Genomic DNA, 25,867 nt, shown 5'->3' on the forward strand with positions numbered 1-25,867 from the left:
TAACGTCCGAATCTCTGGTCCAGGCAGAGGCATATCTGCCTCTACCCTGGCCCTTCAACCCTGTCTGATCTTCCTGTGAACAAACGTCAGCCCTCCTAACTGGAGACCTCAAGAAGTAATCAGGATAGACACCAGAGGACATGGGGCAGCAGTAAAACTGCCTCAGAAGCTGGAGGGGCCGGTAGCACCCTGCTGCAGTGCAGAAGGGAACCTGTTCTGCACCTCCCCAGTTCAGAGGTCAACCGTTGGAGAGGAGAGAAGGTTTTCCAGCCAGCAGTCAGCAGCTCATGGGAAGGCAGCAGTCCCTTCGCACCTGGTCTCCTCTGTCTGTCCTGCTGTGATCAGTCAGTCCCCTTTGTCCATTTTAGAAAGTAGAAGTGAGGGGTTGGGGATTTAGCTCAGTGGTAGAGCTTGCCTAGCAAGCGCAAGGCCCTGGGTTCAGTCCCCAGTTCAAAAAAAAAAAAAAAAAAGAAAGTAGAAGTGACACCCACAGTCAGGAGGGTTCGCTTAGTCTAATCTGCGCACGGAAGAAGCCAAAGAAGCAGTGAGTGGTAGAGGGAAACTAGAGAGCCCCATCCTGGACTGCGGCTTTGATGGAGAGGAATCTATGTGCTCACTGCACAGGGCTTGGAGCTAGAACCCAGAGTCTTGGGCAAGCTGGCTCTCATCCCCATTCAGGCCTCAGAGGTCATGGCAGGGTCCTTTAGGTCACCTAAGGGTAGAGGAAGTACAGAGGGAGGGCGCTGAGAGGAAGAAGAGGCCACAAGAGGGTATCAGGTGGCCTGAGTGTGGACAGGAGCGGGGGTGTGCCTGGGCCTGGGAGAAGAGAGGCCTCTGGAAGCCCAGTTCTCTAGGGAAGGACGGCCATGCTAGGCAGTTCTCTAGGGATGGCCCGGAAGGATGGGCTGGGTACCCAGTCAGGAGTCTGTGCTTTCCGTTGGCCGTTTCTGAGATTTTACCAGAATCCCCTGTGAAGGCTCTGACCTAGGTGCAGTTGTGCTGGGGTGGCCGAGGAGAGGCTGTGGTCTACCTTCTGGTCAACATATAATCCAGACAGCAGTGGACCCCAGGGCTTGCCTGGAGGGTCTTCAGAGTCCTGTGCAATGCCTCTCTCCCACGTCCGGTCCATTAGCCTGTGAGGTGAGCATCATCTCGCAGGGCACACTTCTTCCCAGGTTCCTTCTGCATCTGAGCTCTCAGCAGTGAGCTCCCAGCTCAGCAGAAGCAAGAGCGTGCCCATCCCTGGAAACTTATGTTTTAGGCCAGTGCTTCTTAGAGAAAAAGAAGTGACCACAGACTTTCCAGCCTCCCCCTCCTTGATTTGCCATGAATGAAGCCCCTATTGCTGAGGCCGCCTTCCTACCCAGACCCTGCCAGGAAACACTGCACAGACGAGAGCACTCACTGAGCCAGAATTTAAAAATAATTATATTAATAATAAATATGTTAAGTTACATTTAAAACAATAAATAGAAAAATAAACTGATAAATAAAACCAACAGGTACAAAATGTCTCAAAACTCCAACCAAAAAAAAAAAAAAAGGAAAGGAAAAGGAAACAGAAAGCACAGACACACAGACAGCTGACAGACTAGACAGACAGACATTAGGGAAGGGTGCGAAATGCAACCTTGAGAACCCTTCACAGTTTACACCGTGGCTCCATCCTCTCCGGCTCCCCCGCTTCTCCCCCCTCTCCCCGGACACTCGGTGGCTGACATCTTTGGGGACCCCAGCAGGCAGGGCGGTGTCTTCTGCAGAGCAGCTGTGCGTCCCGGGCTGGTGGGTGAGGTGGATCTGCCCGCTGCAGGCAGAGGCGGGCGGAGGACCAGGTCTACAGAGGCAGGTCGGTGCTGTTGTGCCGAGTCTTCCTGACAGTGCCGTCATCTCGGGGCAGGGCCCTCTGCAGGTTGGACATGGCCACCGTTTTCTTGAGGTCAATCACGGCATAGGAGTCTGAGCTTCGAGCAGGGTGTGGGGTGGGCCCAGGAGCTCCAGACACCGAGGGGTTCTGGGGCCCCTTGGGATGGGCTGTGCCCCAGCCCTTGAGCTCCACCTGGATGTAGTTGAGCTGCCTTGGGGGCTCAGGGCCCGGCCGGCGGAAATCAAAGTTGAAGACCCTTGGGGAGCCTCGGCGGCGGGTCAGAGGGACTGGGAAGCTGCTGTGACTACGGGCGGAGGCTCGGGTGCTGGTGGGCTTCTGTAGCGGGGTTTCATCTTCCTCACCATCAGGGAAGCCATTTGAGGACGGGGTAAGCCCATCCTTGGAGTCCCCATCATCCCCAGCCTCCCCTCCCAGCTGTTGGACTTGGCTCTCCCACACAGGAGGAAGAGGGGGCAGGTTCTCATAGTGCAGCAGGGCAGCCCGACGGTGGGCCAGGCCACTCCACCCTCGCTCCTCTGGGCTCAGTCTCCAGCCAGCCCCTTGCTGCAGACCTCCACTGACGTTCTCATAGGTGCATTTGGGCTGGGCTGGGCACTCGGAAGGGCCCTCGTTGTTGTTGTTGTGGAGGGGAGGGTCCTGCATGCTGGGGCAGAGGCTCTGGCACTTCATCACCTGTCGTCGAGCAGGGGTGGGGCCCAACACGAACTTGACCTGCCCTGGCTGCAGGAACACCTGTGGGTCCCGCTGGTCGGAGACCTGTGTCTGTGGTGGGAAGGGCACCCTGCCCTCAGGCAGTGGCTGCAGGCAGTGGCGACTCCTGCGGTCCTCTTCCCCGGTTGGTGTGTTCACATAGGTGTGAGACTGCAGGGGTAAAGAGGTTAAGTGAATCAGGTGGTTTCAAGGCCTGGGAGAATGGGGAGGGCAGAGGGACAGGACCAGAGTGGACAGGAAAAGACCTAGAGTTTTTCCTGTGGCCTCCAAACTCCCCAACAAGCTGCCACCCCTGCTCGGGTAGAGGCAGGCTGTACACTGCATCAAGTCTCTTCTGTTCTCACAACCGTCCCTAGGCCCACCCCACCACATGTGCACCTGCTCATCCGAGGCAATGAGGGTCTGGGTGGACTCTTCCCCAGGCGACGGGTGTCGCAGACTGCTTGTGGAGGGTCGGCGCGGAGCAGAGGAGAACCGTGGGCCTTCTCCAGGGCAGCCAGGGAAGCCATTGGAGAAGCTGGAGACTGTGTAGCCTAGAGGTGGGTTCAGGGGAAGCAGCCAAGGTGAGGGGTATGGGAGACAACTGACAGTCATTTGCAAACACATGCACACATACTGGGGTGCCCTGCAACTCTTCCAGTGGCAAGCAAGAAGCTCTCACGGCCCCTTGTATGACTTACTGCCCTCCACTCCCCTGTACCTGTGCAGTCAAACCCTGCCCTGACTTCTGAAGCCGTCCTGAGGCTGACCTTACCTCCTATTTGCTCACAGACTTACTAAACACTGATGGCACACCTCTCACCCCTGGACCATCCTATGACCAGGCAGGCTTTGCCAGGGAGCCCCAGGGAAACCTCACAAACACAGGTGACGTTTTAGCCCTTTCTGTCTCTCACAGACAGGCCAGGGAGTACAATGCTCAGGGCTGTGTGGTCTGAGTCAGTGGTCCGTCAAGCACAGATCACAGGAACCTCCACACAAACACGAGCAGAGATGGTTGCACCTGCAAGCCACAAGTGTACTTCGTATGTGATTCGGGCCAGGAGATGAAAGGAAGCAGAAAGCTCCAGACTGCTGTTTCTATGGCAACCCAACATCTTCCTGTCTGCTCCCCAACCATTAGTCGACCCAAGGCCCAGGACTCTGCAGCTCTAGCTTGAGTCACCCAAGTGGCCCTGCCCAGGACTGCTCCATCCTCAGGAATGGCTCTGATGATGGAAGAACGTCCAGGAAGGCTGGCTCGCCCCCACAGTCAGTCCCCTACCTGCTAGTGTGACTGGGCCTCCCAGACTAGAGCTCATGTGTGTGTGTGACAGGGTGCTGGGACGGGGTCTCCTCACCCGTGGGCTGGGAGGAGCCTCGAGGGAGGTCAAGCTCTTGGGGGTGGCTGTTCCGTGTGATGATGACTGGCTCTTCTGTCACATTGATGCTGTTACACTGCATGAGGTCCTGCAGCAGGTTGAAGATTTCCTCCGCCCTTGAGCACTTGAACGCAAAGATCCCTGGAGGAGGTGAAGAAGCAGTGAGGGCTCCCCCAGCCCTCTCTGGTTCGGAAAGGTCAGCCAGCCAAAGGAAGGCCATGACCCTGACCTCCACTCTCACAAGGTTCCCTGAGCATTCTTCGCAGACAGAGGCAGAGGTGCCCCAGAATCCCAGTGATACTGGAGGCGGTGGGGGATAAGCCCCAGGCACCCAGTTCCCTACACTACCTTCTATTTCCCAAGCCCCAGGACATTTGTTTTCATAAGGATAGGTGTCTTCTGGGGAGGGGAGCCCACCATGGATAGAGCCCCCATCTTCCTGTCTCCTCACTTATGTCCCTCACAGAGCTTGGGGAGAGACACAGCAAGGCAGTCCGGTGCTCCTTCATGCGGTAGGCCTCTAAGCACTTCCAAGACCAGTCTGTCCCTAAAGTGGCAGGACTTGAGTGAGCACATGGAACTCAATGGCTCTAAAGATGCCAGCCTGGGGCTCTGTAACACAGGCCTATGGGATAGCTTGTGCACACAGCAAACATAGATGTTACCAGGTATGGCACCACACACACAGTTGAGCATTAAGTGCAAGGCTAGCCTGAGCTACCCATGAAAACCCTCTCTCAAAAAACCATGGTGTGTATGGGGGTTCCTAGCATGCACAGAGCCCTGATTTACTCTCCAGCACCACACCCACAGAATGATAAATACAATTACATTGGGACATGGACAGTGAATATCACATCGCTGTTTTATATTGCTACCCATTAGCTCCAGCATAGGGTAATGGAAGTTTGTAGAAACAGAATGAGAAAGGTGACACATATGTAAAAGCTGGACAAGATCAGAAGGACAGAAATGGTGGCACTGGCTGTAATCTTGAACTTGGGAGGTGAGAGGAGGATTCCCATGAACTTGGAGACCAGTCAGGACCACATAAAACAAGACCATCTCAAACGGGCGGGGCAGAGAGAGAAGGAGGAGGAGGACAAAGAGGGAAGGGAGGGAGAGGGGGGAGAAAGAGAGGAATTGAGGTGGGGTGGGGTACAGCAAAACCCTGGTGTTAGAGGAGAGACAGCTCTGTCTGCCTGCAGCACAATCCCAAGAAGGACTCCTTGTGCTGAGCATGTGTGGACCTAAGAAGCAAGTCCTAGGCCTCAAGCCCTAACCTCAAGCTCATGAGTAGCCTGCCAGCCCTGAGCTCCACTGCTCAGGTGACAGCAGACAAAGGTCAGGCTGTAGAAGGTTACACTGTATGCGAGAGACCCAAGTTCCCGCTGCCCAAATCTCTGTACGAGCTTCTTAGCCGAGCCGACAGCCTCCTGCCTGACTTCTCCTCCGCTGTGCATGGAGCCCAGGGTGTAAGATCTGGCAGCTCAGGTTTTCCCTACTGCAGAGGCAGTAAGGACCCTGAAACCGTGGCAACAGTGGAAAGAGTTGTCTTTGCCATGTGGACTCTGGTCGAGGAGCACTGGCTCCTTCCATGGACTGTGTACCAAGTGCTCGCACCGAGGCATCTAGGGAGAACAGCAATGACTGAGGTGTGGAAGAGGACTGCTCTAGGTGCACGTAATTCCATAATAACACGCTCTAGGCCTTTGGCTGAGACCTTTCCTTGCTCTGAATACAGCCAAGGCTGATGCCTGCTGGTAGGGTGTTAGGGCCATTCTTCACTTCTGTAACAAACCCAGGCCCCGTCCTGGAGGGCAGGGCTGTACTCACCCTGGCCTGTCTGACAGCGGCGGCCACTCTCAAAGGAGAAGAGATTGGAGTCGTAGCCATAGCGCCGCAGGCAGAGGTAGGGCCAGCGGACAGCTTCCTGCTGGTGCAGGTGCAGCACCAGCTCACTCTGGGTCAGCTCCATCACCCCTGAGCCCAACTCCACCCCTTCATCATCCACATTTGTCACCTGTAGGGAAAAGTGACCAAGGTCAACAGAGAAGCTACGAAGTGTCTGCAAGGACCCTGAGACACGGGACGCAGCATCATGAAGGACTAGAGCTAGGAGACGGAGTTGCTCCTAGCTGTACCAAGAGATCCCTTGGTCACACAGAGCAGTGCCATGGGTCAGAGTTTTCAGGGGGTTGGGGGGAGTCTCTCCTACGAGCCTCAGCTCTGTTGTTTGCACAAACAGGAAAGAGGTCATCTGCTGACCTCCCAGGCCAGGCGGTTAACTGTCCAATGTTCAAGAACTTCCTGGGGCTTAACAGTGTGGAAGGGTTTAACTGTTAATTCAAAATCTAAAGTCTTGTTGACAGGCCCAAGGCAGAACAAATATAGCCAGCTTCCAACCCAGGAACTGTGCAAACTTGCTGAGCGTTCCTCTCCAGTTGGGCAGGAGAAACACAGGCCCAGAAAAACCCCAGTTGAGAGGAGATGGCGCCTCCTATGGGATGTAGGGAACTTAGGTTCACAAAACCCAGTGTTTCTTCTTGTGCTATGTGTGCTCTACTTAAAACATGATTCCTGGTAGTAAGAGAGGAGAGAGAGGGAGAGGGAGAGGGAGAATAAAAAATAAGAAACAAAGGTCAGGTTTTCCCTCAATCTACCTCAGAGGCCAAGAGCAAGCATCAGGAGCCTTATTGGGCCCACAGCCACAGCCTGTCATCGTCCTTTCCCTAGAGACACAGGAAGCCTAACCTCAAGGGGACGTTGGGACTTGAGTGGACAGAGGGTCTGGGTACCTTGAACTTGGTAGGGTGGTTGTGTGGCACGCTGTCTCTGTCCAGGCAGCTACAGCAGCTCCCCATGGTGTCAGAGCAGCCTATCAGCCCTGGGGAAAGACAAGAGATGAACAGGTCACCAGCAGCCCTGCCAAACTGCTCTGCTCTGTGCAGAATACTGCACTGTGAGCACGTCCTCTGTCCAACAGGCTGTGTGACACAGACACACCCTGAGGGGATTCTGTCTCAATCCATGGCCAAACACACTTGGGATAAACATTAATTCAAGTTAGAATGAGTTAAGGATTCCCGCAGGTGGGGGCAGGACGGTAAGCGTCTCAGAGGTTAACATTCAATCTGGCCCTGACAAGTACACAGGATTTTGACCCGTGAAGTGATATGGATGGAGTCTTGAGCAGGGTAGATGTGAGGTGTTGGGAGTGGCTGCCTCAGTTGTGTGCTGGCCTGAGGTCTTCATCTGGATTCAGCAAACACAGTGTCACGTGGGCGTCCCAGACACCATCGTGTCCCTCTCCTTTTCTCAGTTTTCACCTTACCCATTCCGCTCCAAACTTGTTCTCCCTTTTTTCCCTTGCCCCCACCCCAAAATCCACCGGAAGTTACTATTTCCGACGTTCTCTTCAAGTGAGCTGTTGCCACATTGTGGTCTTAAGACATACTTCATGACTGGACACTGGGACTCACAGAGACTCTCTTTTCTGTTTCCCAGGCACTGGGAGCAAAGGTGCACCCTGTATTTCTTCACTGAGAAAAACCCAAAATGCTGCAGCCCAGCATGTAGCTGTTCAGTGTAGATCCTTTACTTGGAGCCGACTCCCAACACTCTAAAGCTAAAACAACAAAAGACTGCACTTTCTTCCCAGAGGCCAGAAGCAGAGGTAAGAGACCGTAGCTAGCTTTTCCCTCAAGACACTGGTAATCGGATGACATGTCACAACCGACAGCTTTCTGCCTTAATAAGGAGAGGACAGCACTCAGGCCTTTGTGACCCAAGGGAATGAGAGATATGCGGAGAAATCCCAAATGGAGGTTTTGTTGTTGTTTTGGCTTTAATGCTGGAGATCTAACCTAGTGCTTCATACTTGCTAGGTAAGGGCTCTAAGGCTTCTAGGCCTCCACCTGAAGTTTTTTTTTTTTTTTTTTTTTTTTTCAGAGCTGGGGATCGAACCCAGGACCTTGCACTTTCTAGGCAAGCGCTCTACCACTGAGCTAAATCCCCAACCCCCGCCTGAAGTTTTAAGAGGTTCACTTTGCTGCAAAAAATAAAGATAGTAAGTAAGTAAGTAAGTAAATAAGGCAGTGGCTTATCCAGGAATGTCTGCTGCGTCTATAGAACACCGAGCCACCCAGAGGCCTATTCCCTACATTCCTCCCACATCGAGAAACTCTACAAAGCCAGTACCTAAACCACAGGTCTTACCTCACCCAGGCCATCGGGGTGCTGACCATGGGAGGGGCATGGGAAAGGGTCCCACTTTATTCCCCTTGTTCTTGGTGGGGTGTCATGGCAGAGTGTCTGCAGAGACGTCACCTGGATCCCTGGGGGTCACACCTGGGGCTCACCTAGCACAGGAGACAGAGACCACACATTAATGGAGACCTATTCTCAACCTCAGCTCTTCAGGAAATAGAGTTGTTATCAGTGTAGCCCACCTGAACTTATCTGGTCTAGGCTCTAGTGGGTCAGAAGATTGTGGCTAAAAAGGCCACAGATTCTCAGCCCTAAAAGGAACTCCTTAGGACCAAAGACAATGAGCTCTGAGCAGTCTGGTACCTTCAGTTCACAGCCCTCAATGGAGCCTTCTGAATCCCGGTATATAAGCCTCTCAGAACATTGCCTAGTCGTGAGGTGGTGACCCATAATTTTAATTCCAACACTCAGAGGGCAGGGGCAGAAGATGTCTGAGTTCAAGGCTAGCCTGGTCCACAGAGCCATGGCTACACAGAAAACACTGTCCCAACTTCCCCTCCCCCACCCCCCTCCCAAAAAAATCCCCAACCAAAACCAAAACCCAAACACATCACCTGACCATTGCACAGAATTTTATCCCTATAAAAAGCTTTCTTTCTCAGAAGAACAATATAACAGTATGATTTGGGAAACCAACATTTTAGAATGTTTTGTTGTTATGATATATCCGGTGCGGGGAGGAGGGGGGTTGTCATTCTTCCTCCACCATCTCTATTCGTGCCCCTGGGGGTTGTTGTTGTTTTGTTTTGTTTTGTTTTTTGAGGAAACATCTATCAACTATGGGAGTTCTAGTTGAGGTAATTTCTAGAAGTAGTTATAAATAAAGCACTTCACATTTGAAAGCAGGACAGACTTTCTTTTCCTAGGGTCAGAAAGGTCCAATTATAACATGAGGCAAAATTTCAGATTATCTGAGGCCTACCTAGGTAGATGAATCAACAAACCAGGACTCTGAAGAAAACCCTTGAAATCCCACCTTCCCTTTCCAGGAAAAGAGTACTTCCCAGGGTCCCCCTCACAACTCTTAGGTAAAAGAATCCCTCTCTTGGTCTGGCTTATTCTTTGGAAGGAGGAAGCAGGCTGAAGGAAGTGTGCGCAGGCTAAAGGTAGGTACTGAAAAAAAAAAACAAAAAAAAAAAAAAAACACCAAACATGGGGGTTTGTTTAAACTATCAACAGGGAGTTGGGAAGGGGTATGAGGTCAAGAGCTACTGGATGCAGGATGGGAGAGGGATTACATCTTTCTGACAGCCCACTTGTTCTTTAAGATATTAAACATATTATCGGATGGTCCATTGAGGGGGATTATATTGGGTGGGATGGGGGACGTTATGTCTGAGGTAGGTAGGGTTGGGTACAGGCACCAGATGGAGGTATGAGATCTGAAAACGTATACGAAGCCTTGGGAGAAGGTGGGCTGCAAGGAGCATGCAAAGGCTGGGTTTCAGGACCGCAGAAGCCTTTGGGCCATTGAGCAGAGAACGAGGTGACTGTGGGCGTTTCAGAGGATTGGGAGCGTGAGGGGGTTCTGCGGGATCCCGAAGACCCGAAGGTGCAACTAGGGGGAGGGGAGAGAGTGGGGTCTTGGAAGCTAAAGGCAGAACTGGTAACAGGAGGTTTTTCTAGATACCCAGACGGAACGCGGAGGTTGCGGCCGCGCTCCGAGCCTGGATCCCCGCCCCCAGCCCCCGGGTCCGCCGCTAGCCTGTCCGCTTAGGGCTTTCTAGGGTAGGAACGGAGACTGCGGCGCGGCACGACCCGGCCTCGGTAGAGCCGCCTGGTCCCCGCCCCGCTGCGCCCCGACTCACATCGCCCCGCGGCCCGGGCGGCGCCGGGCCCCGCTCCCGGGTCCCGCTGCAGTAGCCGCCGCCCGCCCGCAGCTAAGGCCTCCCAGCCCCGCCCCGCTCCGCGCCCGCGGGGTCGGAGGTCGCTGGCTGCACCAACGAGACGCTGCGAGCGGACCGACCCCAGCCGGGGCAACCGGCGCGCAGCCTAGAAGGTCCCTTTGGAGGACTTTGCAGTCCAGGACAGAGAGCATGCGCAGACGCCAGAGGGCGCTCGGGGCCGGTGACTAGGACTCCTGAGGGGCGTGGCCTGTCTGGAGAAGGGGTGCGGGGCGGGACAGGGCGGAGACAGAGGTAGGAGCAATCTCTCAAGCCGAAGAGAATCACGAAAGATAGCAAAGCGGATCTGAGGAGTCTGGACCAGACTCGGAATCCAGGAGGGGAAGTGGCGAGGGAGCGACCACTGGGGACAAAGGGGAGGGCTGTAAAGGCCCGCAGAGGGGGCGGGGCTTAAGCCGGGGGTGGGCCGAGAGACAGTTCGCAGCTTGGCGGTACACGGGTGCCTGTGCCCTTCCTGTCCTGAGACCCACGAGCGCTTTCCTTGGTCTGAAGCACCTGCCTGGTTGGGACCGCTTGGGGGCGTGGCCGACGGCAGGTCTCTGCTGTACAGCGTTGTCGCTTAGCCACGCAGAGACCCTTTCGGATTCTTGATTCCCACTCGTAAACCTGCAGCTAGACAGAGACCCCCAAGAGAACTCGGTAAGCACACGTTGAGCCTCTGCCTTGCAGGTGGACCGGCCAAGTTCTAGGAAAAATTGGGGGCTATGCCTAGAGGCCACTTTGTGAAAGCCTACATTCCCCTCCCCTTTTCCTCTGATTCGGGGACACCTTCCCTTGTCTACTGCTCTCCAGCCTCTGGGGCCTCTCATCCTTCCACGAACCGGTGTTGTTTGGGGAAGGTCGACCCCCTGAATCTAGTTGTACCTGAGGGGCTGGGGAGCCAGTGTTTAGCCTGTTCTTACCTGAAAGGAGAGAGGAAGGGAACTATGGGAGGAAACCAGAACGTTAGTAAGATGGGGTCTAATGGTAGCGGGAGGTGAATTAGAGTAGGGGACAGGAAGGATGTTGGGTAGAGGTGTGTTTTCTGATAGTTGTTGCTGGACAGTTCCATGCAAACCAGAACTAATCTGGAAGAGAGTCCAAGTCTTCTGGGACCCCAGAACCTACCCCCCCCACACACCTTGTTGCATGGAGCTGAACCAGTGCTAAGGGGTGCGACTGTTTCTAGCCCTGAATGTGGATAGTTCATTTTGGCCACCTTCCACAGGAAACCTGGTGTGAGGGACAGAACAGGAAGGAAGCAGGTGGGTGTGGAGCGGGGAATAGGGAAGGGTGGTGCTGGGTATAGGAAGGGGCACTGAGGGAGTGCTTGGAGTTGGAAGGTACTCTATCGTTTATAAACTGAGCCTGCTGGCCATCCCCAAAGCCCAGTGATTTACTGGCAGCCCTCCTAAGCCCTGCTGTCAGACTCCATCCCAGTTCGAGAATCGTCTCAGACACCGAATAAACATATAAGTTTGCCTTGGCTACCCCCACCCCACACAGCCCAACCCCTTCACCTAGAATCCGTGTACACGAGCCTTGTTCTCCCCGGCTACTGTGTTTCTTCTTGTTCACTAGCCTGGGACCTCAGTGAGAGCAGGGCCCCTCTTTTCCCTACTTCAGTAGACACTGTGATCCCAAATAGACTGTGGCTAACTACACAGGTTGCACTGGGACTGTCCATTAAAATTACTGCTGTGAAGCTGGCTGTGGTGGTGCATGCCTGGGATCTCAGCCCTTTGGAGGTAGAGGCAGGAGGATCAGGAGTTCAAAGCCAGCCTTGGCTCTGAAATTCCCCACCCCCACCCCCACACACAAGCACACAGGTGATATAGCTCTTAGTGGAAGATAGCTTACCTGGTTGGTGAGAGGCTACAGGTTTCATCAGAGACAGAATGAATGAACAAAAGTTTCTTGTACCCTCGAGGGAGGAATTTAGACTAGGTGAGGAAACACTGGGTGCTAATTTGGGGGAATGGGCTATGTGTCACTTGAGAACTCAGGGAAGGGACTACTAGTGCAGTCCAGAGAATTTGAGGAGGCCTTTATCCAGGCCCCCGAATTCAACTGAAAATGTGCAGACTGAGTGGGGCTTGGTGAGAAGGCAGGTCCTGGGGAGGGGTGCACTGAAGAACTAGGGAAGACTGAGGTGGGTAGGAGAGGTCCAACCTGCCCAGAGGCTCATGGGACAGCAACGTGGTTTCTTCTACTGTTGCCTTCTCTTCTAGTTCATCCCAGCTTTGTGAGACCCAAGAATTTGAACTTCACAAACCCAGAGGCTAAACCACCTGGCTTTGCCACCTCTCAGCTGTTTGGTCTTGGATATATATCACTGTTCTCTGAGCCCCAGTCTGGCCATCTGTAAAATGGGTACAAGGCTACCTAAGCCACCTGGCTGTTGGCATGGCTATGAGATAGTATTTGCGGGGTTGGGGATTTAGCTCAGTGGTAGAGCGCTTGCCTAGTCAGCGCAAGGCCCTGGGTTCGGTCCCCAGCTCCGAAAAAAAAAGAAAAAAAAAAGAGAAAAAGAGATGGTGTTTGCAAAGCACTTTGGTTCACCTGGCATACTGCAAAAGCTTACTGAATGGGGTGTTCTTGTTTTGTTTCTTTCAGGTGACTGTCACCAATGTCAGTTCAGAATTCTGACTGGTCCCTCCAACAGGACAATCCTATCTTCAACATAGATCCACCAGTCAACACAGACAGTGATTCAGGCCACCGGCCAGTACAGGGCTATGGGGATATCTCTGTTCAGGTTGTAGGAGTCCCACTCTTTCTGAGACCATGGTGGTCTCATCCTCTGGCCCTCATTCCCCTCCTGCCAAGTAGGAGATAGTTTGCATTTCTCTATTAAAACAAAAACCTTAGTCAGTCAGGTGTGACAGTGCACACCTTTAGTTCCAGAACTCAGTGAGTACAAGGCCAGCCTGGTCTATATATGGAGTATCAAGTTCCAGGCGGGAGAGACCCTGTCTCAACCCTCCAACTTTGTTATTTAATTATTTAGTGTGTGTGTGTGTGTGTGTGTGTGTGTGTGCGTGTGCACATGCATGTGCGTGTGTGCACATGTGCACATGTGTGTGCGTGTGTGTGCACCACCATACATGTGGAGGTCGGAGGACAACCTGTGGGAGCCAGTTCTTCTCTTCTACCATGTGGACCCTGGGGATCAGACTTAGGCATGGCGGTGTGGCTTTACCTGCTGAGCCGTCTTTCTGTCTCCTGCTTTCTCCCCCTTTGAGCCAAGCTCTAGTCATGCAGCCCTGAAGCTTCAGTCCTACTTCCGCCTCCTAGTGGGCAGGATTATAGGAATGTACAGCCACTTTGTAGACCATTTCTCTTGTCAGGAGGAACTGGGGCTCTGACTTGAATACAGTGCCTCTCCTAGGTCTGGCTTGAGTTGTCAGACCAGATGAGAGGGACTTTGACCCCAGGGAATAAGTGAATGGAGGTGGTGTTTGGGGGTTCCCTCCAGGCAGACCTCCGATCAGGAGTGGACCTACTGTTCCGGCCTAGTGAAGAACTGGAAGGCTTTCTCTCCAGGGGCAGAGCTTGGGAGTTGCTGCGGACTGGAAGAGAGGTGATAAGGGAAGAGAAAGCCTAGCCCCACCTCATTTTCTCCTGTGTCCTTCCTCAGGCTCCTACGTCCTCGAGCTTGGGCCCACCTTGCCCGGATATCAGCCAAGCTTCAAACTGGCCTGGCTTTCGGACCCTCCTGCAGCAGCTTCCACCACAGGACAGTGATGTGGGTCTTCCCTCTCATTCCCTCTCCTTCTTCCCCCTCTCCCCACGTGGTTGATACGTGGAAAGACTCTTGGTCTAGAATTCAGGGGGAATGACTAGAAGGCCAAGCTCCAACACTAGCTTGAGTCTCCACACGTAATAACAGGTAGAGTGATGTCCCCTCTGTGTACCCCAGTGCTTACTCAGCTCAAGAGCAAATGGGAAAATGGACATGAACGGCATTTGAAATCAAGAATGGAATGCACAAATGTAGAAATATGATCCTTTAGCATTTATTGAGGCCCCACCATGTACAGCCTAAAGGCTTACACTTCACTAGGGGAGTCAAGGCAGTTATGAAGCAGAGAGAACACGGATCTGAAGAGTGAGGGTGAGATCTAGCTTCATGGAAATGGGAGCCAAGCTACCTGGTGACAGTACCAGGTGCTAAGGGACCCTGAGTGGTGGCCATTCCCATGAGCAGCACAGTGAACCGAAGGCACTTAAGTGCGTTCTCTTCCCTTTTCCGAGCACAAATGCCGTTCTCTCCCCCCAAGACTCTACCCCTCTGTGGCCCAGCAGCTAGGCCTTATAGAACTTTCCAGACCTAGTGACGTGCTACCCTGAGGCCTGGGTGCATGAGGATCTGTTTTGGCAGGAACGCTACTGTTTGGCCCTAGGGGAGGAGGAACTGGCCCAACTTCGACTTTTCTGTGCCCAGCGGAAGCAAAAATCTCTGGGACAGGGGGTGGCCCGTCTACTGCCTCCTAAGCTTGAAGGCCACACTTGTGAGAAGGTAGGGAGTCTGCCTCCCTTTTCCATTCCGGAGCCTTCCCCTTCCTCTACCCTTTGCTCTCTGGCTTCTGCAGAAGGGCCTTGGGGGACTTTAGTGGAGAAATGGTTTTAGGAGCAATGATTTGGTAAACGGTAGAGAAAACTGGAAGCCAGGTTTTGGGGGGGTCGGTGGCCTTTCTGGTGGATAGGGGCCTGGGGTACAATATGAGGTCAGACTGGGAGGTCAGGCTGGATGGAAAGGCCATGAGAGGAGCTAAGAAGCTTCAGATTCTGACCATCTCAGTGCCGCCCCCACCCCCTCGCCTGGCAGTGCAAGAAGCTGCTGAACCCAGGGGAGTATGGAGTGTTCGCAGCCAGGGCCGGAGAGCGGTGCTGCTGGCACAGACCTTGCTTTGCCTGCCAGGCCTGTGGCCAGGCCCTGACAAATCTCATCTACTTCTACCACGATGGGCACCTGTACTGTGGCCGTCATCACGCAGAGCTGCTGCGACCTCGATGTCCGGCTTGTGACCAGGTAGAGCACTGAGAGGAGGCACTAGGGGAGTTCTTCCTTGGGGCCAGGAACAAAGGGACACAGAGCAGCTTCCTAGGCTGCAGGCTCACCAGTACTAGGAACCAGCCAGGGCCACACCGTTCCCCTCTGTTCTCTTGAGCTATGTGGGACCTGTTGCCTTTATTTATGTCTGCCCTCCCCCATTGTGAGCAGAGGTCCTTAAATTAGTTTGGACTCAGAACGTTTCTGGAGTCTTGAACAGATGTTTATCTCGTCACTATGCCAGATGATCAGTGCTGTACTTGCCCAATGCTAGCAGGATCTTAACATCAACATGAAAGGCCGTATTGAACCATGGGATAGGAATCAGGGAAGCTCTGGGGTCCAACTTCTGGCTGTGCCACCTGCTACGTGGAAGATCCGGCCCAAAGCGAATCACCCTCCCTGAATCCAAAAGTCACAAAGTACTTCAAATCAGAATGCCTGTGGGCATGGCATTAATGGGTATAAGGCGTGGTTATTGCAAGGATGAGAGAATGGGTGAGTGAATGAATGAATGAATGAATGAATGAATGAATGAACCGGTTTCCTCTCCCTCACCCAGCTGATCTTCTCCCAGCGCTGCACCGAGGCCGAGGGACGGCGCTGGCACGAGAACCACTTCTGTTGCCAAGACTGCGCAGAGCCCCTGGATGGGGGACGTTATGCCCTGCCGGGGGGTAGCCCGTGCTGCCCCAGCTGCTTTGCGAGACGCTACAGAAGTGGGGGCTCTAGCTCAATAGGGGCAGCGGAAGGACAGGCGTCCCTTGGTAAAGGAGGGGATGGTGCAGATCTTAATGGGAGGGAGCGGCGGCTTGGGCTGAGCATGGAAGGGGGTAATCTCCCAGGCCAGAACCCCTCGCCCCATACCCACGCTGTCCTACAACAACCACTGCTCCAGCAACACCTCGTCCACCCACCGCAACCCCCAGACGCGAGCATTGGGGCCCGCAGTTCTCACCGCGCGTCCCTGGCCTGCGAGCTCCAAGGGCCTCTTGAACCCACTCGGCGGGGCTGCGGCGCCGGACTCGCTCCCAAGCGGGGGAGGCGGTCGCCCACTGGTGGACGGAGGCGGGGGCCCCTGGGGTAGACTGGCGGCAGCGGTGGCGCGCACGGCACAGCCTGGGGCGGGGCGGGAGGCCGCACGCAACCCTGGCCCGCCTCTTGCACAGAGATTTGGGGGCTCTGAGATGGGCATTTCTGATGGGTTTGGAACAGGAGAAGGACCTGATCCAAATGTCGGCTGTAACCGTGCCTCCTCGGATGACAAGATCACCTCCCGAGCTGCGCTTCCCTCTGCAGTGGCAATCCCGAGTGAGGCGTCCAAACAGCAGGATAGAAACAGCCCACAGACACCCAAAGAGGGCAGCCCCTGCCCCACCTGCTCCTCTTCCTCTGAGTCGGAACCCGAAGGCTATTTCTTCGGCCAGCGCCTTCCAGATCTCTGGAAGACCCCTGAAAACCTCCAAGCAGATGACAGAGGCATCTCCAGGAAGCATTGCGCTATTTGTTAGTGGCGCGGTCTGGAAATCGGGGTAGTGAGATTGTGGGGTGGGGAGTGGGGGATCTGTGAAGCGAGATAACAAGGCTGTGCTGTGTAAAAACCTGAGACTGAAGGCAGTCAGGCACGCGGGACAATCCCATTCGTACTGCACGCTCTTCTGACCTGAAGGACACTTTCTTGGGAGCACACCACTGCAATGAGCCTCCAGGGTGAGCTATCTCCTATCCCCAAAGACTGGGCTAGCCACACTGTCAGCACCTTGCTTAAACTAACGAAGTTGTAGCGCAGCACGGAAAACAGACCCCAGGCACTGGGAGGTGGGGCCGCGAGCTGGGGCTCCACCTCCGACCAAGCTTTCCAGCTCGATGGACTCCTGGAGGCGGTCCGGGCCGGCCTTCTCGCTCACTTATTACTCTGATCGGCGGAAGTGCGGGGTCGGAAGTTGCGCGATCGGCCTGCGCCGACTCGGTGCGACGCGCTGCCGGTACGGACGTGCTCGGTGCTGTTATGGCTTCCAGCGGTGTGACGGTGAGCGCCGCCGGCTCGGCCGGTGAGAACTCCGAGGTTCCAGACAACGTGGGAGACTGGCTTCGCGGCGTCTACCGCTTCGCCACCGATCGGAACGACTTCCGGAGGTAATCGAACCTGACCCCTCTCTGGTCCTCATAAACTTAAACTTGTATTTCCCTACTTAGTGAGTCTGGCATGCATCCCCAGGGGTTTTATCGCATTGAGAAGAGTGGTTTCGTGGTGGCAAAAGCCATCTATCACGTGGCTTTCAAGGTATGTCGCCCTGGGTTGCAACAATAGTTCAGCCGCCAAGCCTGAGGACATGAGTTCAATCCATGGGGCTGGTAGGTTGGAAGAGACCAACTAGCTCCTCCGGGTTTGTACTGACCTGCACATATGCATTGTGTCACGTGCGCGCGCGCACACATAAAATTAAAATAATATTTTTAAGAAGTCACTCTGACCTAAAAGGCAGGGAAGGGGTTTCAACGCATATACAGATTTTAGCCCCAGCAGAGTGCTAAGTTGGCCTTTGCTTGTGTTAGAAGTAGATGTGAACTTAAAATTCTCATGTGCATATTAGGGGGACAAGCCACTGTATCGAGTGTCTGCACCTCACTCTCAGGTGGTGCTGAGAGAAAACTTCCCATGGTATGTCATTAGCTGCATTAGACTTGAGGATCATATGTAGGGTTAATGAAATGTATTCTTTACTCAGGAACTTGATCCTCAATTTGGGACTCTTTGCTGCTGGAGTTTGGCTGGCCAGGAACTTGAGTGACATTGATTTGATGGCACCTCAGCCAGGGGTGTAGGCAGGTAAGCACGTAACTTTCCTCTGCCTATTTCAGGAGTTCTAAAAGATGGAGACAGCAGTATGCTCTGTCAGCTATTCACAGGAAGCAGGGGAGATTCTCCGGGTAAAACTTTGCCCTAGGGTTTCTAGGTGAAAGCAGTTCTGTTCCTAATGCTGTTATCTGCTTGCAGAGAATGGACCTCCTGTGTATTCACACTTCCCAAAGACAGCCTACTGTCTGTGACCACCACAAGACACTACCCGAGTGGCAGCTAAAGTTGACTCCCTCTCCTTGCCTGACCCTCCCTCCCACCAGGCCCCAGCTTCAGCTGAAATGTTGCCTCTGCAGTTTTGTGTGCAGTTCCCAACTTTCTGCACAGGGCGATCTTTGTCCCTGTCCTGAGGAGTAGAAATGGTTCTTGGAAAAGATTTCAAATAAAGTCTGCACATCAAGACAAGTGTTTTATTCTTTTAATAAGAAATTTCTTACAAAAACAAGGTGTAAAAAGTCAGTTTACAAAAATCAAATAAACATGACTTGTATTTCACACTCAAGAGGCAGGAGTGAGCCCCAAACAGGAGCTGCAGTGGAGATGAGATGGGACTGGAACCCCCCACTCCTCAGGGATGCAGACACCCCACAAAGCTGATGCTTGACAGTTCCTATGGTTGAGTCCTGGAGGACGAAGTTGGTGGTGGTTGGCGTTTTAATTTGCCAGTGGGTTTTCCAGGTACCGGGGAGACATTGTTGGAGAGTGAGATTTGGTGGCAGAAGAGGACAGTGATGTGTGGGTGGAGGCAAATGTGTCACAAAGAAAGGTGCTTCCTACCCGAGACTCACGCTGGTGCTGCTGTCTGGTGTTCTTCCAAGCGTGTAAGAGGCAGCACGGACATCCTGTGTGGGAAACCAGGAGGGGGGAGACAGGCTCTCCACAGTTTACTGGGTGTTTTAAAATTTCTTCTTCTGCTCCAGCCCGTCTGAATTGGTCGTGGGTTACAGAGCGTGAGTGAGGAGGGGCTGGTGGATCTGGGCACAGCTACATGACTATTACAGATGTTACCTATGGCGGCTCACTAAGGGAAACGGCAAAGCAGCTTTCTTGGATCTGCTGGCTTGTGTCTCATTCTGTCGTCCTCTGGGGCCTAGCTCATTGCAGAAAAGGCTTCAATTTTGAATTTGACCTCCACAGTGCCACAAAATAATTGGGGTGGGGGTGGGGGCAATTAAAGGTTTTTTTTTGTGTTTTTGTCTTTTTGAGACAGGGTCTGTAGCCCAGGCTGGCCTCAAACTTAACTACATAGTTGAGGGTGGCTGTGAACTGCTTTTCCTGCCACTTGCATGGACCAACACTTAGAACGACAGGTACAGGTTAGGATTAAAGGCTGCACTATGCCTGGCTTTATGTGGTGATGGTCTCCAACTCTGGGCTCTGCTGAGCTACATGCGTAGCCATGTGTTGGATGGGCATTACCGTGTTCTCGTGAATGTTTATCAGGTAGAGCCCTTGTGGTGGACGGCTAGGAGAAACACCCTGAGTGAACTCAGGCCTAGAATTTACCTAGGGTTACAGATGCTCTGAAACGTTTATTTTCGAGATTACTGGGAGGAAGACAGGCTGAGGCCCTGGTGATACACACTTAATCCCGGATGCATATGGCTCTGTACTGCCAGCCTGTTCTACATAGTAAGTTCCAAGTTAGCCAGGGCTACACAGTGAGACTGCTTTTAAAAAAAAAAAAAAAAAAAAAAAAAAAGGGGTCCAGGGTGGACAGGGTCATGAGTATGAATACTAGGATAAGGCTTGGGCTTGAAGCCATTGCTTGCAGAGCCCAAGAAGGTGATAGGAAGCAGCCTTGTAAGCTGTATGTTAGACTTAGAACCCCAGATGACCTTTTCTTTTCTTTTCTTCTTATTTCCTTTTTTTTTTTCAGAGCTGGGGACCGAACCAGGGCCTTGCGCTTGCTAGGCAAGCGCTCTACCACTGAGCTAAATCCCCAACCCCGACCTTTTCTACACTAGGAAAGAGCAACCTGATCTTTGGAGGAATAAAACCTTAAAGTGTGCTATGATCCCAGTTAGTGAAAAAATATCTTAAGTTAAAAACCAGACTCTACCAAAATTAAGACATGACAGCTTTCAGAGCTTAAGTGAAGTTTCATTCAGAATCTAAGGTTTAGTTTCAAGTAACTTTACTGTTGCTCTCTGAAGCCACATTGCTGGCTGGGCATTCTTTCATTTAAGCTGGTTTAGTGCAGCTGGGTGAAACCCGGGGCCTCGAGAGCTAAGTGCTCTAGCCATGAGCCCTTTCCCAGGGCTAATTCTTTGTAAGTGAAAGGTGCCAGTTCAAGCACGGGCAGATCTCACAAACTGACCGCTTGCTTCATAGCTGCTGGGCCATGGCGCAGAGTGCATGGGCTGACGGGGATAGCGTAGTCACAGTGACAGACTGGACCGAGAGCAGAGCGGAATGTGAACGGGATGAAGCGCACCATCCTAAGGCCTTTCCAGCTTCAGTACTGACAGAAAGACCCGCCTGCGAGACCCACACTTAGCTAAGAAGTCACGTGACCCAGTTACCAAGTATGCTCGAACCAACGGTAAGTTCATGAGCACTTGGGTGAAGCTGCACTAGTTCAGTAGAAACTTCAAGGTTGGAATGAAAGAACTGGCTGTGACCGGCCCTGACTGAACAGTCTCAATACCTTCCTCAGCCACGTAGCACTGTCCCATTTGTCATCTGCCCAGGAAGTGTCGAGGTGGCAGAGACGGGTCATTTCTACATGACTCACTGCTTACTACACGGTGGTGGCTTGTCTTACAGTCTGAAGGCTCACACGTGGGCATCACTGTAACACTGCTTTCTGATGGTTCACGCAGGACTCCAGAGTAAATGCAGACTACCGCCATTGGTCCCTCGGCTTCATCGTGATCGAGAGAAAGGCTTTCTGATCATTTGTGCTCTCCCAACTAACTGGAAACCCTTGCACACATAAGCTGCAATCCCGCACAGGGATGTGATACACATTCAAGAAAGGGTCACCTCCAGAAAAGTCCAGCATTAACGTTTGGCATGTACAAGGGGCAACGAACAGTGGTATTCAGACATTTGAGGAATGATTGATTACAAATTCAATTTGGACATTAAAACTCTAGAACTTGCTGGTAAGAACAATTTACATTCGTACCTAAGAAAGGAATGCTCTAAAAATCTGATAGCACGTATCCTTTAAACACTACAGACCCATCTGCCACTTGACACAACAAAAAGGAGCCCTCCCCCTTAACTCTCATGCAAACCACAATCAGTACAAGGCACCAAATTTTATCAATTGTAGAAAATTAGTTCACAAAGCTTTTTCAGTAAAACAAATTTCAGATCCCCCCCTCCCCTCAATTTTTGTTCTGTACCATCGACCTCGGCTTACTCGGGGCTCTGCCGGCCAGTCCACCTCATTGGTTCTTCCCCTGAATGTGGATGGAGCTGAAGGCATAGCCAGAGCAGGGACCTCATACAATCATGGACCTTGCCACTGTGAACAAAAATAAACTCTGCTATTGAGTCCATAGGACACAGTAACTCTTCCACAGTTTCCAGTTTTATTCTTGACGCTCCAAGCAACATCTAAAAGCTCTCCTGCCCTGGGGCGAGAGCTGCAGTTCTGGGTGCCAAGGTGTCCCTGCTGTCTTGGTACTAGTGATGGGTGCTGCTCTGAGAGGCAACCACAGCATGAGAGCCAGGCTAGACTGAGGTAAGAAGTCATTTTTGAGGGCTGGGGTGTATTTGTCTTGGCTGGCTACAGCAGTAAGTAAACACACCAGCCAATTACAAAGGGTTCACAGACCGAGACTGCAGCTGGGAGAGCAGCACTAGGGTTTGTCCTGGAGTCAGCTAGTCAAGATCTGTCTGTCCTTTCTTTTTAGAATGTTTCACTGTGATGCAGCTGACAGTGCTCTGCTTTGGCTGTGCAGGCACCAGAGCAGAGGACAGTGCAGCATAGCAGCCCGGACCCTACAGCTCCTCTGCAGCAGAGGTCTCCTTAAGCACCACACTCTTACCTCCCTCACGCTGCTGCTTCCAGTGCTAGGTGTCCACCTCCATGAGGGTGGCTCAGGAGAAGCTGGTTTCAGTTCCCACTTACTTTAAGCGATTTTACTAATCTCATAGGTGGGTGGGCAGTTAAGCTTTATGAAGTCCCTAATGTGCTTACCAGTCCTGCTGATAGCTGCTATAAAACTATCTTTAAAAACTGAGTAAGAGTCTTCTAATGTGTTCCCCCTAAACAGGCAGGTCTGTGTTCTCTGCCTGCAGGTTCTCCTTCTAGAAAAAACAACACAGGTTTAAGGTGAGGTGCAGTCCAGTCTTAACTTCCTTTGTTTTCTATTCTCTATAGTTTGTTGATTTTGCTTTTCAAACAGGGCCTCACAATGGAGCTTTGAATTCATGATCCCCCTGCCTCAGCCTAACGAGTGCTGGCCTTACAGGGTGTGTTAGCACAGGTTTTGATTCCGAATGGGCTTTCCTACCACGGTAGCAAATCATCGCCATCAGCCATCTTAGCAATGTAGACCTCCCTGAAGGGGTACAGCTTTACATCAGAACCTCAGGCAGGGTGGGCAGCCGGGACACCCTAAAACAGTGCCCAGGAGAGGAGGAGCCCAAGCAAAGCTCAGAAAAAAGCCTGAAATAGGCAGTAAAAACCAAACAGCACAACAATGCCTTACGTTATCGCTTCCAAATAAAAGCTAAATATTACAGAAACCTCACAGTGTTATTAAAAAGCAAGTTCAAATCCAGCACGCCATCCCTGTCAGGATGAGCCACTTTCTGTCTGATTTCTTCCGTGTTGCTGATGTCTGGCAGGCCTACAGGAGAGCTCACCTCAAAGGAGAGCAGCAGTAAACACCACAGATGTGCCTGGACGTGTGGTGGTGCCTCCTCAGCCTCCCCATCCTGTTCCCCACCCCTACAACTCCCACCAAGTGACAACTGCTCTGCCTGAACGCAGACATCAACACGAGCTACGTAATCAGAAGACAGCACTCACGGGAGGCTGTGGGGCACCGCAGTCGCCACTGCCAAGGGGAAGAAGTTTGCTGTGCCTGACAGGAAGGCTCTGAGCAGTCCTCCCGCAGAGACAGAGTAGATTTTAGAGATTTTAGAGTTTTTACTGATTCCAGAGTCAGAGCCAGTCTTGCTGTATTCCTTGTGGCCAAAGCAGCAGGGGTGAAGAACAGCACACTGGGATAGAACAGGCCAGGGCCACAGCAGCCACACAGCCGATCCCTAAGCACTGCTCACACACCAGGGAAGCAAGGGGCAGGGGAGAACCTTCATGTCACACAAGGTGAGGCCTTAGGGGCAGCAGGCATTCGGACAAGCCCAGCTCACCTTCACTGCATTCTGGGAAAGCTTCTGACAACTGACAAAAACCGATCCAAACCAAGCCATGACTCTGAGCCCAGCCCTTGCTACAGGACTGGGGAAGTGAGGAGTGTCCATGGCTTAGCTCACACAGACCATGCACACACAGGTCTATGTGTCCTCCTGACTGCCTTAGGGATGGCTCAAGTCTCAGCTTCACCATGTGGAGTGACAAGGTGACAACAGCTCAGGAGAAGACAAGCTATGACAGACAGCCTTCCCGTTGGCATGGAGGGGCTCCATGCCCCTCACTCTTCAACTGTTCTCTCCTAAGAAAGGAAGTCTGCAAGCTATGACTCTTGATGGTTACCTTCTTAGTGTGAGTAACTCCTGTGACTTCACCTTCTGTGTTGGGACCAGTCTTTGCCACCAGCTCTCAGCCCGGGGCCCTCATGTACTCTGTGCAGTGCTTCGGGGAGGGCCTGATGAGTAGGGGACTCATGACAGACAGACATGACTGTTCTCATGGCTGGCTCATCGCTTACCCCGTCTCCTCTACCCAGGTCCCTGTTTTCCAGAAGCATCTGACAAAAGAATCTTCATAGAAGCTACTCCTTTAGATTGTTTTTATGAAAGGAGGGATTTGCATGGTTTCACAAGAAAGTAACTACCAATTTTTTGACAGAGCAGGAATCACAGGGCATTTCTCCCCTAGACCCAGTGTGGCAACCCCAGGAATCTGTTACTGTGGCAAGCCTTATTTCCCGAGAGGAGAGCTGGAGGCCATTTTGATGCTTGCCTCCCAGTCAGGGAAATGTGTATGTTCTGCGATCGTCCTTGCTGCTGGAGTGCACCTGAGCTCGGAGATGGGGTTCTGAGAGTTTTGCGCTGCCCTGAACTGTTCTTCGAGTGTAAAAAAGAATGTAGGCCTGGGTTTTGCACACTTCCTCCACACTGCATACATCCAGCTTTGAGTCATTGCAGTGGACCCAAAAACCTAGGGAGCCAAAGGAGAGAGAGAGAGAAAATGACAACCTAGTTTCCATTTTCAGACAGCTGCAGCCAGGAGATGAGGAGAGAACAGTGGGAGAACAGAGTCACCTTCTGATTACTGGGGACGGGGACACACGAATGACAATGACGGTAGGCTCCCGTAACCACTGGCTTTCATCCCTTGCCTACAGTACTGACTGGCCAAGCTTTGTCTTCCTTCATGCTTTTAGTTACCTAAGAAGCCTCCACAGAGAGGCAGGATGTGGGGGCTAAGCAGAGGGGGTGGGGAGAGAATGCAAGTAAAGGGTTCAGCAGCAGTCCTTGAAGGCTTGGGCTGCTGCAAACCTGCTTACAGTGCAGCGGCAGAGACCCTGCCCCGGGGGAAGGTTGAAGCTCGTGAGGACAGAGAAAGTGCCCTCAGTGTCCTCCAAGATGACATACTTGAGTTGTAACTTATCTATCTCCATGAAGCCCCATCATTTCTGCATGACTGAGAAGGAAGATGAAGTCAGCGGAATTATCATTACCATAGCCATAGTGGGCTACGGTAATGATAAGAAATACACAAATGACAGATCCTGTGCTAATCTCCTGCTTTGATACGGGGAGTCCTGCTCATTCCTAGCACAGCCTTATATCCTTACTAGACTCCTAACTTTCATAAAGCTCCCCATTGACTTTTAATGTATGTAATTTGTCCCTAGCTAACCTGGGCTGGAAATAACGGAAAGCAATAAGGTGTGAACAAAGAAACCCCTTTCCACATCCCCGAGCCCACAGAGCAAAGTACACGCACCTCCCTCTGTGTTGTAGCAATAGGCTGTGTAGTGTCCTGAGCCAAACCCTTTCCCGTGATGCATGACCACTGCGGAGAGGTCATAGGCAAAGGTGTCTTTGTCAAGGGAGGAGAGCATGTCCCTGCAGCAGTAAGGTTCCATGGTTAACACCTGATCAAAGACGACATGGACCCCGATCTTCTCACGATGGTTACGGCCAGACCACCTACAACATGAAAGGAATTTCTTACTAGCGAAGGCTGGAAGAGTAGTTAACAGGGAGCCGAGAAAACGATTTGGATTTGGATTTTGCCCCTACTAATCAAAATTCACAGGATGTCTGCTGGGAAAGCTCAATGGAGCCTCTGAACCTACTAATCCCTAAAGAAGCAGCTTGGAGCCGGGCTGTGGTGTGCATGCCCTTAGTCCCAGCACCCGGGAGGCAGAGGCAGGTAAATCTCTTGAGTCTGAGGCCAGCAGGTTCTATAGAGCAAATTCCAGGACAGTCAAGGCTTCCTTACTATTCAGGACTCCCTGAAGCACTGAACAGACCACAAGAGGGCCCTGGGCTGACAGCTGGGCCAGAGGCAGAGAAACCCTGTCTTGAACCACCACCACCCCCCTCAAAAAGAGAAAACAAACAGTAGACTCTGGATAGCCTGGGTAGTCTACTGCCTGCCCCTCTCACTGGTTATTCCATACTGTGTCCTTGGGATGAATTTGCTAAGTCCAAACAAGGTGAGGAGAGCACTGGCAGACATTA

General features: G+C 52.5%; 4 protein-coding genes across 15 annotated transcripts in view; 2 read left to right on the top strand and 2 right to left on the bottom strand.

The window, feature by feature from the left end:
• Positions 1-1,410: 1,410 nt before the first annotated feature.
• Positions 1,411-16,217, bottom strand: Frs3 (fibroblast growth factor receptor substrate 3). Of its 3 annotated transcripts, none has more exons than XM_032900564.1 (7): positions 16,124-16,217; positions 8,176-8,318; positions 6,756-6,844; positions 5,794-5,980; positions 3,937-4,098; positions 2,975-3,129; positions 1,411-2,746 (listed from the first exon to the last, which is right to left on the bottom strand). In XM_032900564.1, the coding sequence occupies exons 3-7, from the start codon at positions 6,819-6,821 to the stop codon at positions 1,835-1,837; spliced, it is 1,482 nt and encodes a 493-aa protein (XP_032756455.1). In that variant the 5' UTR covers positions 6,822-6,844; positions 8,176-8,318; positions 16,124-16,217; the 3' UTR covers positions 1,411-1,834. The 3 variants fall into 3 exon arrangements, with proteins under 3 accessions (XP_032756455.1, XP_032756454.1, XP_032756456.1); XM_032900563.1 differs by lacking the exon at positions 16,124-16,217 and adding an exon at positions 10,035-10,416; XM_032900565.1 differs by lacking the exon at positions 16,124-16,217 and adding an exon at positions 8,409-8,424.
• Positions 10,521-16,846, top strand: Prickle4 (prickle planar cell polarity protein 4). 6 transcript variants are annotated; one of them, XM_032900571.1, is made up of 8 exons: positions 10,524-10,769; positions 11,338-11,374; positions 12,726-12,867; positions 13,750-13,857; positions 14,494-14,631; positions 14,941-15,144; positions 15,728-15,932; positions 16,381-16,846. In XM_032900571.1, exons 3-8 carry the CDS (start codon positions 12,739-12,741, stop codon positions 16,674-16,676), a joined length of 1,080 nt encoding a protein of 359 aa, XP_032756462.1. In that variant the 5' UTR covers positions 10,524-10,769; positions 11,338-11,374; positions 12,726-12,738; the 3' UTR covers positions 16,677-16,846. The 6 variants fall into 6 exon arrangements, with proteins under 6 accessions (XP_032756461.1, XP_032756458.1, XP_032756460.1 ...); XM_032900572.1 differs by having other exon boundaries at positions 16,384-16,714; XM_032900570.1 differs by lacking the exon at positions 16,381-16,846 and having other exon boundaries at positions 10,521-10,769; positions 15,743-16,352.
• A 16-nt stretch (positions 16,847-16,862) lies between these two features.
• Positions 16,863-18,427, top strand: Tomm6 (translocase of outer mitochondrial membrane 6). The gene is made up of 3 exons (XM_032900573.1): positions 16,863-17,301; positions 17,895-17,995; positions 18,164-18,427. The coding sequence occupies exons 1-2, from the start codon at positions 17,174-17,176 to the stop codon at positions 17,989-17,991; spliced, it is 225 nt and encodes a 74-aa protein (XP_032756464.1). The 5' UTR covers positions 16,863-17,173; the 3' UTR covers positions 17,992-17,995; positions 18,164-18,427.
• Positions 18,428-23,944: 5,517 nt separating this feature from the next.
• Usp49 (ubiquitin specific peptidase 49) overlaps positions 23,945-25,867 on the bottom strand; it is a 68,489-nt gene continuing 66,566 nt past the window's right edge. For all 5 annotated transcript variants that reach the window (XM_032900576.1, XM_032900574.1, XM_032900579.1 and 2 more), the window contains 2 exons: positions 25,125-25,330; positions 23,945-24,332 (listed from right to left, as the gene is read on the bottom strand). In XM_032900576.1, the coding sequence (XP_032756467.1) occupies positions 24,142-24,332; positions 25,125-25,330 (397 nt within the window). In that variant the 3' untranslated portion in view covers positions 23,945-24,141. The remainder of the gene's footprint in view (positions 24,333-25,124; positions 25,331-25,867) is intronic.

The sequence above is a fragment of the Rattus rattus genome, chromosome 4 (assembly GCF_011064425.1).
Source record: "Rattus rattus isolate New Zealand chromosome 4, Rrattus_CSIRO_v1, whole genome shotgun sequence".
Taxonomy (NCBI): domain Eukaryota; kingdom Metazoa; phylum Chordata; class Mammalia; order Rodentia; family Muridae; genus Rattus; species Rattus rattus.